The sequence below is a fragment of the Thunnus thynnus genome, chromosome 23 (assembly GCF_963924715.1).
Source record: "Thunnus thynnus chromosome 23, fThuThy2.1, whole genome shotgun sequence".
NCBI classification, from domain to species: Eukaryota; Metazoa; Chordata; class Actinopteri; order Scombriformes; family Scombridae; genus Thunnus; species Thunnus thynnus.
Genome location: NC_089539.1, coordinates 2,175,826 through 2,189,560, shown reverse-complemented (window position 1 = coordinate 2,189,560; position 13,735 = coordinate 2,175,826). Strand labels below are relative to the sequence as shown.

Genomic DNA, 13,735 nt, shown 5'->3' with positions numbered 1-13,735 from the left:
GCACTTTGTTGCAGGTGACGATCATATTAGTTATAACAATAAAGAACTAAGGTTTGAAACTTGCCGCATTGAATGCGATACGGCGCTGTTCCGGAAGATGACATCGCGAGAAGGTGTGTTTCCGGAAGACGTGGCTGTTGCTGCAGTGGCAGCTGTCATATAAATTCTTCTTAGATGAGCACCGGTATAGCTACTGTACTCTTTTCTTTGTTTCTCCTTTACCGTCACCTGTTGAGTCAGCGCCAAGATGATTTCGCTAACGGACTCCCAAAGTAAGACGCTTTGTACCTTTAGGCTGCTTTATATTAGCTTCTTCTCAGCTTCAGTAGCTGGCTGACTAGCTATTAGCATTCAGTGCTAGGAAAGTTAGCCTTTATTTTAGTCTTATGGCATGTCACAAACGAGGAACCAACAGCCAACACCTAACTCTTAATGCTGACTTGTATAGCTGCTGGAAAGCCCAAGACTTGAAAGTACACTGAAGTTGTAACTAACCTTACGTACTGGAAAAGCTTCGATTAGCTTTAAATACAGAGTGAAAAACGTAGCTCATATGAAAGCTCCAGTGAAATGACCATTTCCAGTTTCACCGTGGTTCCCTCGTTTGTTTGTTTACTTGTTTATTTGTGTATTACTGGGGTATTTATGAACCAGGTGTTCATTTTAAATCCTGAATGCATTCAGTGAATAAGTTTGAACTTGTTCAGGAATAATGCAGACATGCAGGACTAAGCTTCTGTCACTGTGTATGGAAGAAAACAGGCGTACGGATTTGATTCTGATAATTGTCTTATTTAATCAAATAAATATAAATATAATTTTAAATGACTCAATAGCATACTGTCACTACACCAGTCAACACACCCCACTTGTTGTTGGTTAGTATATGGTTTTATACAGGAGAACAGATAAGCCCAGCTATAAAGTAAGCATATTCATTCTAAAGTAAATCAAACCTAATAATAAGAGCACCTACACAGTGGCTCGTTAAACATTATCAGTAACTACCAAATGAACAGCTTAAACTCCTCACTTTACAATATATAAAACATCTGTTGCTTAACTCTTATTATGTCTATTAGCAGCCATTAAAAAAATATGAAAGACTAAATGTTAATGCAGCATTTTTTTAGTCCCACTCCATTTGTGTTTTGCTTATTGTTACTTCACTTCAATGTTTAACCATGACTGTACAGAATGATGTATGTACGTGAGTTTGACACTAAAAGGCTGCTTTCACATTCCAAGTCCCGCTGATAGGGAATTATGAAGACTGACTGGTTAAGAGGACAGTGTGTGTTCATATCATTGAATCTAGATGCAACTAAGAGAAGCATGTTCTATGTTGTATCTTCTGAACGATGTGACAAACCTAAGTGATCATTTATCAGCTGGTATGTGTGTGTCCTGCAGAGATCGGCATGGGATTAACGGGCTTCGGCGTGTTTTTCCTCTTCTTTGGGATGATCCTGTTCTTTGACAAAGCACTCCTGGCTATCGGGAATGTGAGTGTTTCTGCTCCATTGTTATGATGTTATCTGAGATGCTGAGAAACATGCAGGTGCAACTCTCTGCCCGCCATATTAGCTGGTGTTGACAGGGAGAGAGAGATTGAGAAATGCCAGGACGGCAAGATGCCTGTCTTCAAAGAAGTGATCTTTTCTAGTTAGAATCTGCTTTAGTGACTTGTGTAACAACATTTGATTGTTTAGCAAATAAAGAGAAAGGATCATTTCCTCTAAATCACAAAAGCCAAATATTTCCTCCCTACACCTAATGGTATTGAGCCATGTGGGTAGTTCTGGTTTTAGCTGTTGAGATTTTAGAATATCTTTATCTGAGTACGCTGAAGGTGAATAGAATTTTGTTTAAGGACAACATGGAAAAAAGTTTAAAGAAACAATGTCTGAATTATTCTCAACAGTCTTTGTTGTGGATGGAATTTATGAGAAAAAAAATGTGTGATTTGGGTGAACTGACCCTTAAAATTTCTTTCTCTCATCTGTACTCCATCACCTCTTCTTTTTTAGCTCCCTTGTTATATAGACTATTGGGGTAGTTGGCTACACTGTCATATAGAAATCAATTCCAATCCCTACTCCTAAAATTGATACTAGCAGTCAACATGTGCCAGATGTTAGTCAGTATGGACTGTCAGTATTGGACCGGCCTCTAATGTCCCCTTTTTTCGTTGTAGATCCTGTTTGTTGCTGGACTCGCCTTCGTCATCGGGCTGGAGAGGACCTTCCGCTTCTTCTTCCAGAAGCACAAGATGAAGGCCACCAGTTTCTTCCTGGGAGGTGTGTTTGTGGTGCTGATTGGCTGGCCCATCATTGGAGTCGTGCTGGAGATATACGGCTTCTTCCTCTTGTTCAGGTAAGCTGAGAAACAGACAGTCTGTCCTATTCCCAAAGCTGGAACTTTGGAGGGCACAAGCAGTGTCTCCATGGTAGCCTCGGTAGTCAAACTGACCTCACATAACCTCATATTTGCATAAAGGTGGTCACTAGTTAACCCATCAACTGAGCAATACTAATTGCAAAGCCACAGCAAGTTTTAATAATGCTTATTACCAAGCAGGAATGTTTATGTCATGTTACCATTTTAATGTTGGTGACAAACCATTTATGATTGTATAGGATTTAGATTAGTTTTACATGTTAAAGTCAGTTTAGTAGTTGTGGTGAGTCCTGCTCAGCCTATGAAAACTGTTGTATAATGTCCTCTGTGGCTGGATGAGCCATTTGGAGTTTGAGATAATGACCCCCTGATGATATCATTGTGATGTCATCTGCTAGCCTGCCTTACAAACTGAGGGCATTAATTTACGAGGTGTGGAGCTTGACACATACGGTACTAAAAGTCAGGATATCTTAGCCTTGCTCCTTCAATTTTTGATGTACCATTATTTTTTTACTATCAAAAGCCCCCCAAGTTAATGAAAGTGCATTACTAAATCACTGGAGTACCCCTTTAAAATGTAATCTTGTTATTGGTCCATGTTAATTTACCCCGCTCAGGCCTACACAGTTACTGTATAGACATGACATGACAAGGACTCACTTCCCTTTCTCTCTCCCTCTCTCTCGTCACATTCAGGGGTTTCTTCCCCGTTGTAATAGGCTTCATCAGAAGAATACCTGTCCTCGGCTCCATCCTAAACCTTCCCTTCATCAGTGCAGTGAGTATTACCCAGCGCTGCAACAACTCTGCAGCTCCGCTATGTTTACATGCAGCATGGCTCTTTTTCTTGTTCATTAATCACCCTGTTCAAACACCTCAACTGCAACTGATTAACCAAACTGCCCCAATCAGATGACAGCTCAGCTCCTGCACATCACAGCCCCTCTATTAAAACAATACTTTCAGGTAATCCTGTGGGAGACTGCCTGTAAACGCAGTTACTGAAGAGATTGATTCGATAGACATAAAACCTGAGTATAGACGGTTGTGCAGCTTCAACAACAAAAAAGGCTGTTTTGGAAATGAAGTGATGTCTGGGTCATCTGAGCTTTAACCTACAGTCTTAAAGACCTATGAGATTTCCAGTGGGGACTGTCACTGTGTAATTTAGAGAAACAAATGAACAGACACATAGTTAGTTTTGTGGCTAATGAACATGCTCCTACCATGCTGTTGTGTGGGAAGCTTTGTTTTGAGGTGAATGTCTCTCTGTCTTTTTTTTATTAAAGCCTTCGTAAGGCTCTGAGGACAATCAGCAGTCGTGGTCAGTCACTGCCGATTTTCCCTTGCATGCTAACATGTATAACACGCTTTACAATATTCAGAAGATGGCTGTCTCACCATAGAAGGGAAATCATATATTTTAGTGTAGGGACCTGGTAATTTTTTTTATTTTCTTTATGTATTTGACTTTAAAGGCACACACTACAGACAAACAGTGATTCGCAAATCGGTTACTTTTGAGACATTATATTTTTCTTCTGTAACTTAAACTATACAAAACAAGATTCAAAGGCAACTATGAAGACATATAGTACGTTTTCCATTAATGCCTGTTTTAGCAACTGTGCTGCCTTTTTTTGTAAATTGTGTTCTTTCTGGACATTTTTGAGTTATTGCCCGCTCACACTAGAGAGTGACATAGCATATTCATCTGTGCGTCCTCACAAAATACCAGGTGGTGCTGGAAGTTTGATAACATATGACTACTAGCAGGTCTAGTTGGTGAACTGCTGTAGCTGGCAAGCTAACTGGTACTGTACTTTCTTGCTGGTAACATACTGGTGATAGCCTGTTACAATAGCTCACCAAGCTAGCAAGCTTGATAGCTAACAGACATTTAAAAGTTTATTCAAGAGACGTCTTGGCCAGATCTCCCTTGCAAGAAAGTTTTGACTTCAGTGCCCTGACTTTGCCTGGTTAAATAAAGGTTAATAAAATAACCTCATCTATTTTGGACTAGGAGGCTCCCAAGGGGCAGCTACAACCTGCAACATGACCCTGGCCTTGCAGGTCGTAGCAGTCCCTCCAGAGACCCGCCACTTAGCTTTGCTGCCAATTTGTCCCAATGGCCCTGCGGTACTGCAACATAAAAATCCCCTGAATCCCAAACTCTCAGATGTAATTAGTGAGCAACCAGTTTTCAACTTGTACAAATTTGCACAATTTCAATAAAATAGGACATTATTCTGTGTGTCCTGTTCACCTGTGGTGTGTCCCCTGAAGTCATGCATGCTCTCCATAAATGCTTAAGGATAGTGGCCAAACAGTGCAGTCAAGCCATTGGGTTAATTCTCACTAACACTTTGTATCTCATTAAAGATCACTGGTCTGCGTGTCAGATTGTGAAAAACAACCATATGACACTTAACACGGTTTCTCTCTTTTCTTTTCAGTATGTGGACAAAGTGGGCGAGAGCAACACCATGGTATAACACTGACTTTTTGTACCCAGAGAAAGCTGTTTGACTACAGCAGTTTTATAAAGCAACACAATCTCCCATCAAGCTGATTTAAAGCAGCTAAGGTTATACATTCAGATTCCTTCCCCCTCCAGCAGGCAAAGACTGCTCTGTTTGTCTATAATTACATTGGTCAGCGCTACCAATCAAAGGCTCATCAGAGCGTTGTACCACCAGTTTGTTACTAAAGGATGGCGTTACTAAGGTGACTACAATAAATATTTCAAATTCTATTGACCCCTTCACCATTGAGTGCATCTTGCATGAAAATGGAGGATGGAAGACACCCCCAAAAGCACCATAGACTCTATTATCTACGTGGCTTTCTTACTCTCTGGAGCAAACAGAAAAAAACTAACGACCCTCCTCAAGGATGAGAAGTGGACCGACAGCTTGCCATATGTTGTCATATTTCTGTGCCTGTGCTTTAACTTTATTTGGATGAGAGCTGTTAAGTCCTGCATTTTGTCTCTTTGCAATTACTCTGTGACTCTTAGTTTCTTTCTGTCTTGCAGCTATTTGAATACCAAGTGTGGCTATTGTAATATTTTCCCTTTGTTACTTCTCATTTCTGTTTACGGTTGGCTAATTAGTACTTCAGTGTAAATTATTTTTTAAATTATCAGTGCTTGACTTCATGTATCGGGAGGTGTTTTGGATCATACTGGTATTTATTACGATGTTGTGCCCAAATAACTACTAATTGTATGTTCTTTGTATTAAGGCCTTGTTAAAAAAAGAAAGTGAAATGGCAAAGTTCATTGACATGTCCTTGTTGGTGCGAGAAGCTTGGTGACCACTAGCGGGGCTAGTTGGAAAACTCCTGTATCTGGCTAGCGCACATGCTAGTCAGTCAGGAATGTCAGTCACAAAAGCTCTCCAAGCTAGCTGTTTTGCTAACTGTCACTTTGCAAGCCAAGCAGCTCAGTCGCTAACTGGAAGGTAAAGCAACATACTTAATTCAAGAGACATATTTGTTCCATTGACTCCTGTCTCTTGACTGTCTGCCAGTCATTGCTCTTTTGTTGAACAGTGAGACTGTTCAACTGTCCATTCCCCCAGAAGGAATTCACGCGTCAAAGTTCACCAAAGTTAAACTCTATGTGAAAGATTCGGGCTGCTTTACATTGCACCTGCAGGGAGTTTTGCTGATCACAGCGATTCAACTGAAATACATAGATGTCAGTTGAAAATGTAACTGTTTTAAATACTACTGTGACCTGGCATTTATTGTTGTTTTCCTATCTCCCAGCAAACTATTGGTTAAAGGTGTTGCATATAGCTCATCTATCACAATAAACATTTTATCATTTTTCTTTTGCTGCCAAAGCTAGCTTATAAATGTATGATAGGTAGGAAACAAAACATGTCCATAGCATTGAAAATCTACCAAAGGTCTGCTCAGATTCCTAATCTCATTATGTATTCCTTGACTAGATACTTCCTAATTAAATCAAAGTTTTCCCATTTTAGAGCAGATGCTAGTGTTTAGGCAGTATTTACTATTTTGGTCTTTTAGTTACTTCTTTTCAATGAAAGAAGTGTATAAGCACTACTATAGAAACATTTTAAAGGATAATCTGCTTTATTTTCAAAACTCTTTGTTGTTAATATATCCAGCAAAACTCTTGACATGTGAGATGTAGAATCAACTAAGAATCAACCTTTTTTTTATACAGGAAGCCAATAATCCATTTCTCTTCCTGTTTGTCTTCTGGGTTTGATATTCTGACATCAAAGCACACAAATGAAATGCTATCCAGAAGCCAAATCTTTATGACAGAACAACAAAGCATTTTCAAAATGTAATGTTCACTGCAGTGTGTTATATATGAGCAGCAGTGTTTTCATTCTCTGCCAGTTGATTTTCATAGCATACTGAAATGAACTGAAACCAATGGTTGCCTGCAGGGTAGGTATAAAGTGTACACCACTTGTTTTTAAAGGACAGTGTATTTCAACTTGGGTCTTATTAAGGCCAAATCTATGAAAAGAAGACCCAAATTGTAATAAACTTTATCCTTTAATGGGTTAAAACATGTAAAACACTGGTATGGTCCCTTTTTAAAGTGAAAAACATCTCAATTGAAGAATTCAGATAAGTTATTCCTTTTGTTTAGAGCAGTTAATTAAATAGGAATGTGTAAGAACAATTGAACTCTTTCCAAACTTAAATTTTTTTTCAACACAAACCTATGACACCATCAAGCTGTAAATTGTTGAGCTGCTGCACCAACACAAAATGGGAACAGCTCGTTTTTGTGGACGTACAGACCTTTATACAGTATATAAATGAGAATTGGTTTTATTAGGTCATATTAACTAGATAGTCCCACTAGATGCTTTCAGAGTCCTTTCTTCAATAATTCATTCACACAGCAGTGTCCCTAAACCTATGTTCAACTCTAACATTTTCAAGTTCTCCTGTCTCCTTGTGTTTTTGAGAAAGAATTCTTCATCATCGCACACATCAGCCACAACAACCCAGGGGCTGAATACATGAATTCTTCAACTGTGGGTCTTTCTGTTCAAAGCATAGAGACAACTGAAGTTACCTGTGAAATGACAATGTTTTGCTGTATGGCACTTTTGTAAATATACTATGAAAGTTAGCTTTGTATCTGCCATCCATGTTGCTTCTGGTCATTCATTTCTGTTTTGTCACTGACTCTTTACATGCACTGCAAGTCAGAGGTTTTATGATATCAATGCATACTATGTATGTTTACGTGAAGCTCCAGCAGTGGAATTTTGAGGTAAATACCCTAAAATCAAGAAGTACATAATAAGTGTAGGTGAGCCTACAGATAGTCTAGAGAAGCAATGTCAATCGGACAGTCTACCCATAGGAGAAGTGGAGAAACACAATGAATGTAGGTGGATGCTTCCATGCAGAAGGTCACTGAATGGTTTGACAGGATGAAAATGATGTGAAGCATATGTTATGGCCTTCACAGTCATCAGATCTCAACCCAACTGAACACCATCTGTATGCTCAACTACCAGCCAGTTATACTACTAGATATAGTAGGATCATACTAGGGTCATCAGAGGGTGAATGGTTTTGGTGATGCCCCTGACCTTTTCTCTAGTACCACCATCAGATCAAACTTTCCAGTTGTAAACATGAAATCTCAAAATCTAACTGGCAAATTAGGATCAGGTTAACTGGACATATTCATGCTCCACAGAGGAAGGTCTAAAAAATTTACCGTGAATATCCATAGTCCTCAGAAGATTCAAATAGATGTTTTTCTAGTCACTTATGCTGCACTCAAATCATGGGATGTATGGTACAGCTTGCAAGTGCTGATGTCATTAGCCAATCCGAGATGGTTGTATGATTGGTGATTCAAGTTTTAAAAATACGGTGCAATGATGATATTGCACTATATCCATTACATTTTAGTTTAATACCTTTGAACTTCAACTGATGTGAAACATCTACATTTGTTTGCTTTTTCAGGCATTTCCATATCATTAGGCAGTAAGTCAGATATACTCGAGCTTTCAGAAAAATCTGTTTCTTAGTTGAAATTTGAAACCTGGATATTTACCTGAATACTATAAGTTAGTAATTGGTAATTATGATAACTCCCACATGGCATGAATGCAGCATTAAGACGGGGTATGCTTGAAAGGAATTAGTTTTTACAAGTGTTGTCCAACCACGTCTGAAGCGAAAAGTGTTTATAGCAGTTGTAAATGGCTATTTGAAGGTGAAAAATCAAATGGGGATAAATGTGCACATTTTCAGACAATTCATGGTGTTGCACTCATTAAAATGACAGAAGTAGTTGCATGTAGAATGAAAACAGAGCTTGAGAGAGATGTTAAAACCCTGCCTACTTTAACACCTCCACACACCTGATCAATCACTGATTAAAAGGAGTGAGCTTTTAAAACTGTTGTTTTTGGAAAGTTATACAAATTATTGGCTGCAGCCTGCCCCAGTTCCCCCCAGTGACACATAGTTTGAAGCATACTGGTTTCTTCACACTTAAATGTTCATCTTGCACACAAGATATGTGATAATGTATCCTCACTGCATAAAGACTTACAGCCAAGAGCATATTCCTGCTTCCCACAATATGGTGATTGCACGACCTATAGTGCCATCCTGGGATCAGTACTTTAAGACTCAGTATGTATAAATTTGACTTCTTTCAACCCATAAGGAATTCAGTGTTCATCCACCAGCACTTCTGGGTTCTTTGAAAGAGCATACAGACCCATAGGGAAATACAATGTACAGAATCTATAATTTAAATATAACTGTAAATTAATAATAATAATAACAACTACACATTGTAGAGTCAATGTTTGGTACCTGTGGTGGATGGGGGGGACACTGGGGGTACTTGGACCCCTCAGTGTCCTGGCAGCTGCCCTGATAGTTAATGCTGCAGTAAAATTCTGTTCTCCCACACTAACTCACCCTGCAGGCTTTGGATAATTCCATTCATTATTGGAAGAGTGGCCTTTGGATTCATAAAATCCACTACTCATCCACCCGTGTTCTGCTTCAGTGAGCAAGGTGCAAACATATCAATATTCCTGCAGAGGAGGAAATATTACTGCTCTTACCGACAGTGAAAACATCAGCCAGAAGCAGTCCAGATTTCACATTAACTGCCTGCGGCCTCCAGATGAGTTATTTTGAAAAACTACCGCAGCCGCTGGTGGAGCTGGAACTGCTTATGGCAGCTGTTTTAATTCAAAACTATTTACAGTGTACTGCATCCTTCTAGGAAAGGAGCAGAATTGATCGGTCCCTCGTTCATTCACTCTCATACCCGCCCCCGTTTCATCAAATTGGCGTGCCCTATCGCTGCTGGCATCATGAAGGAGCGCGGACCACAGAGGGTTCCCGCCCCGGAGGATAGGCTATAAATACAAGGAGAGTGGAGCAATTACCCTGAACCTTTCACTCTGCTGGTATCTGACACGGAGCCACTGCACACCGAGCCCATAGGATCTCTGTCATCATGAAAGTAAGTACAATACACACAAAGTCCGTTTGAACAGGAAGTTTCCTTTAATTAGGTGGAAAAATCTGCTATTATTTATTTCACCTGTTTCTAGAAGTGGTATCCACACTATTGTGCAATGTACAAGAAAATAAACAAATACAATTAAATACATTTTCAGCTGGACTGCTTTAAGAAAGCAACATTTTAATTAAACACTACACTTAGCCTATTGACTTTATGAAGACCGAGATTTTTCATGTATCGTCCAACATTTTCTGGCTTTTCATGGAAGAATCGCCTGGCTGCTGGTGTAAAACATGTTGTTGTTGTTGTTGTTTCTTCTAGACGAGGTTCGTATCCACAGATATATTCAGAGTTATATTATTTTTTGCACTTAGGTTTCAAAGTTTAATTTTTGTTTAGTGAAATTTCTCTTGGTGCGTATCCTGTGCGTAATGCGTTATTTACGCACCACGTGTCGGATTCTGTCTTTCTCTGAGAATGATGTTGCTGTGCTGCAGATTGTGAATTAAAATGTTGATCCTCATATCTTATCTTAACTCCCACAGGGTTTGAGGACCATCACATTAACTTATGTACTCACTCTTTTACTACTGGCAACGTTTGTCACACAATCGTGGAGCGCACCGAAGGTAAAGCTGGTTTCTGTCTTGTAATAAAACTACTGACAGTGATATTTACACTCAATAATTTGAGTAAAAGTGCTAAAAAAAACAAACAAACAAACAAACTGACTCTGATCTTATGGAAGAACAGGGTACAAAACAAGACTAAATGTTGTCTTTGTCTCTTACTAATAGGGCTCTTTCCAAAGGAGAAACTGGACCCCGCAGGCTATGCTGTACCTCAAAGGCACTCGTATGTATCCACTGATCACACATGTTATTACATGGACAGTAACTAATATTATGGCTGAGCAAAGATAAATGCCTCCTCAGAGAGATAATGTGTGCTGAGTTTTAATTTTGTGCACTTTTTCAGAGGGACGCAGGTTCATCTCAGAGGACCGAAAAGAAGGAGACGTGTATGACACATTACACTTAGGTACAAAGTTTTAAGTTAAAAATCAGTTTTGATTTTTTTTTCTCATATTGCTGACTTAAGTAGAATGTGTTTCATGTAGCCTTAATCTTCTGTGTCAGCCAAATGCCAAAAGACAACTAAATATAAACAATTTAAGCGATTCATCTTCATAAAACACAGCAGTTGGTTTAATAAGTAAGATATGACTGCAGGACATAACTGAGTCCCTGTTATACTCAGCTGTTTGTTTACAGCTGTTGTATTTTAGTCTTCTCATCCTGGACACATTTACCTAATCTCCCAACTTGTTTCAATGTTGATGATTTAATTTCAGAACAAACAGCAGCTGCCTGCTATTATTTTATGGATATAGTTGATGAGAATGTTTTTCAAAAGAATCTTGGCGCTGGAGGAACCTTTGGCCCGTTTAGTGTAATAATGTGAAAGTGGTTTGGGTGAGGTGGAACAGCAGGGCTGAGTGGTGTAAATTAATGCAGTGTTTGATGTTTGTTCCCTCACAGAGACCCGCAGTCAGAACACAGAGAAGCTGAGCGTGGACCAGGCAGCCACCCTCCTGCTCAACTTCCTGCAGCAGGCCAGGGAGGGAGGTGAGAGCAGCAGCTGGGCCAGACACGGGATGTTTCTATCAATCTAGCTGTATTATTAACACTAAATTTGAGCTTCATTTGTAGAAAATGTTGTGTTTGCATCTTTATAACAAAGATCCTTGACTTTTACTGCCTTACCTTTGATTTTTTTTTAACTGTTAATCAAAATACAGATAAAATCATCTTTTTGTCCATTTGTTTTTACCTGAAAAACATGCAGAGAAGGCAGCAGTACTTTTTTTTTTTTTTTTAGCCCTGAATGTTGTTGCAGCTCTTCTTCCCAGGCTGCCACAGCTCCAACAACTTCCGGAGTTAGGGCAGCCTGAATGTAGCCTGAGAGGCAAAACCCGGGGCAACAGTTGTCAGAACACTCACTGTTGCATAAAGCTTATTGCTATGAGCTCACAGGTGAATCAGATGAGAATAGCTTCATTTTTAACCAACTCTTCCTGTTTCTCATCTGGATTTTGGCAGCTGGACAGCAAGAGAACACTGCTAAGAGAGATTTCAGTGAACTGTAAAGTGAAAGGAAGGATTTTGTAGAAATGACACCCCTCAAAAACATTCATTTTTGTCCTCAAATTGACAAACGTTGTGATTTTTGCCATATTTCCTGGTGAAAGTTGATGGTCTAACCTTCTCTAGACTTCCCTATATTTTATTCTCTGTCTGTCTCTGTCTCTCTAGCTGATGAAAACCCAGATGAGGTGTATTTCCAGGAGCTGCCAGTGTGGAAGAGAGAATACTTCTGATATCTGTCATACCTTTGTAAAGCTTCCAGACTACACCATGTTTGTGTTTGAATTTTCTGTTGTTTGTGAGGAAGAAGAACAGCTGTTTTGTAAATATGAATTCTCTGAGTATGTTTGAAATGTGATGTTTTAATAAAGAGTTTGAATTCATAGCGCTACTGGTCTGAGACTATCTGAGGCTCTAAATTTACATGGGCTTGGCCCTTTAGTTCCAATGACGGGACATTTTATTGCTCAGTAAACAATGATATTTTACACAATAGTTGCCTCTGACTTTGTGGCAACAGTTTCCTGTTTAACCACTACAGTGCCTCTGTGCACAAATCCAGCTCCATAAAGAAGCTCTTCCTAGTGACTGACCTCAACTCCATCCAACACCTTTGGGATGAAGTGGAACACTGTTAGCTGGACCTCATCATCCAGCATCAGTGTTGGACCTCACTAATGCTGTTGTGGCTGAATGGGAGCAAATCCCTGCAGCCAGGTTCCAACATCTGCTGGAAAGCCTGAAATCATAAGGGTGGAGGCTGTTTGAGCCTCCACATATTTACCACACATACAGTATATTTTGCTCCAGAGAAAGCTCTTAACCAATATGTTTGCAAAGGATTAAATCCCAATAATTCATTTTGAACAAATCCAAGACTTTTTTTTCTCTCTGTCCAACACAAGATAATGACGTGTCATGGAACAGTTTTTGGGAGTTGTCATGTTTTAGTTTCAGCTCTAAAAACCTTCTGTGTTTCTCAGTCTTATGACTATCTGTCAGATAAATATAAAAATGACGAGAGGTTCTTTGATCCAAAAGATACGAGCTTTTCATCCAGCAGTAGCAATATGTTACGTTATAAATAACACATATTGAACAATTTAGTGGTCAAATCAATTCATCTGACCTTTGGTGCATAATCATCAATAGATTAGATTAATAGAGCACATATCTGAAGACTGAAATTGTTCTTGTCTCGTACACAGTGAAGCTTCAGCAAAACCCTCACAATCAAAAAGTTTCCAAATTCCTTTGGACATAAAATCTGAAGACTTTTCAATGACGTGACCCTCAGAGTCCACACAGATGATTTCAGCAGATGAAAATGCATTGTTTAAAAATCTGAATTCTGCATAGTAAATGATAGAAACTAATCCATAAAGTTTTGAGCAGCTGAGGAACATGTAAGCAGGACATCAAATGATGTCATAGGTCATTTACAACCATGTCTATTACATGTGAGAGCTTCCAAATGATGTGACTCAACCTCTCAGGCTATATGATGGCAGACAAACATACAATATATGTTCTGTAGGTTTTAGAAAAACTTGACATAAAAATATAATTTAGTCTAATTTCTATATGTGAGAAGGGAGAGCAGGGTGAGGTAAGTACTGTATGAGCACGGTCAACTTTTTGAAGTAGAAACAATTCAGAGCTGAAA

The 13,735-nt window shown here is 39.2% G+C and overlaps 2 protein-coding genes across 2 annotated transcripts; both read left to right on the top strand.

Moving 5' to 3' along the window:
- The first annotated feature begins 110 nt into the window (after positions 1-110).
- golt1ba (golgi transport 1Ba) lies at positions 111-7,552 on the top strand. Its single transcript, XM_067582452.1, has 5 exons — positions 111-272; positions 1,414-1,505; positions 2,198-2,376; positions 3,100-3,181; positions 4,860-7,552. The coding sequence occupies exons 1-5, from the start codon at positions 248-250 to the stop codon at positions 4,896-4,898; spliced, it is 417 nt and encodes a 138-aa protein (XP_067438553.1). The 5' UTR covers positions 111-247; the 3' UTR covers positions 4,899-7,552.
- Positions 7,553-9,536: 1,984 nt separating this feature from the next.
- spx (spexin hormone) lies at positions 9,537-12,456 on the top strand. The gene is made up of 6 exons (XM_067581541.1): positions 9,537-9,919; positions 10,468-10,551; positions 10,720-10,777; positions 10,901-10,963; positions 11,464-11,550; positions 12,238-12,456. Exons 1-6 carry the CDS (start codon positions 9,914-9,916, stop codon positions 12,300-12,302), a joined length of 363 nt encoding a protein of 120 aa, XP_067437642.1. The 5' UTR covers positions 9,537-9,913; the 3' UTR covers positions 12,303-12,456.
- Positions 12,457-13,735: the final 1,279 nt, after the last annotated feature.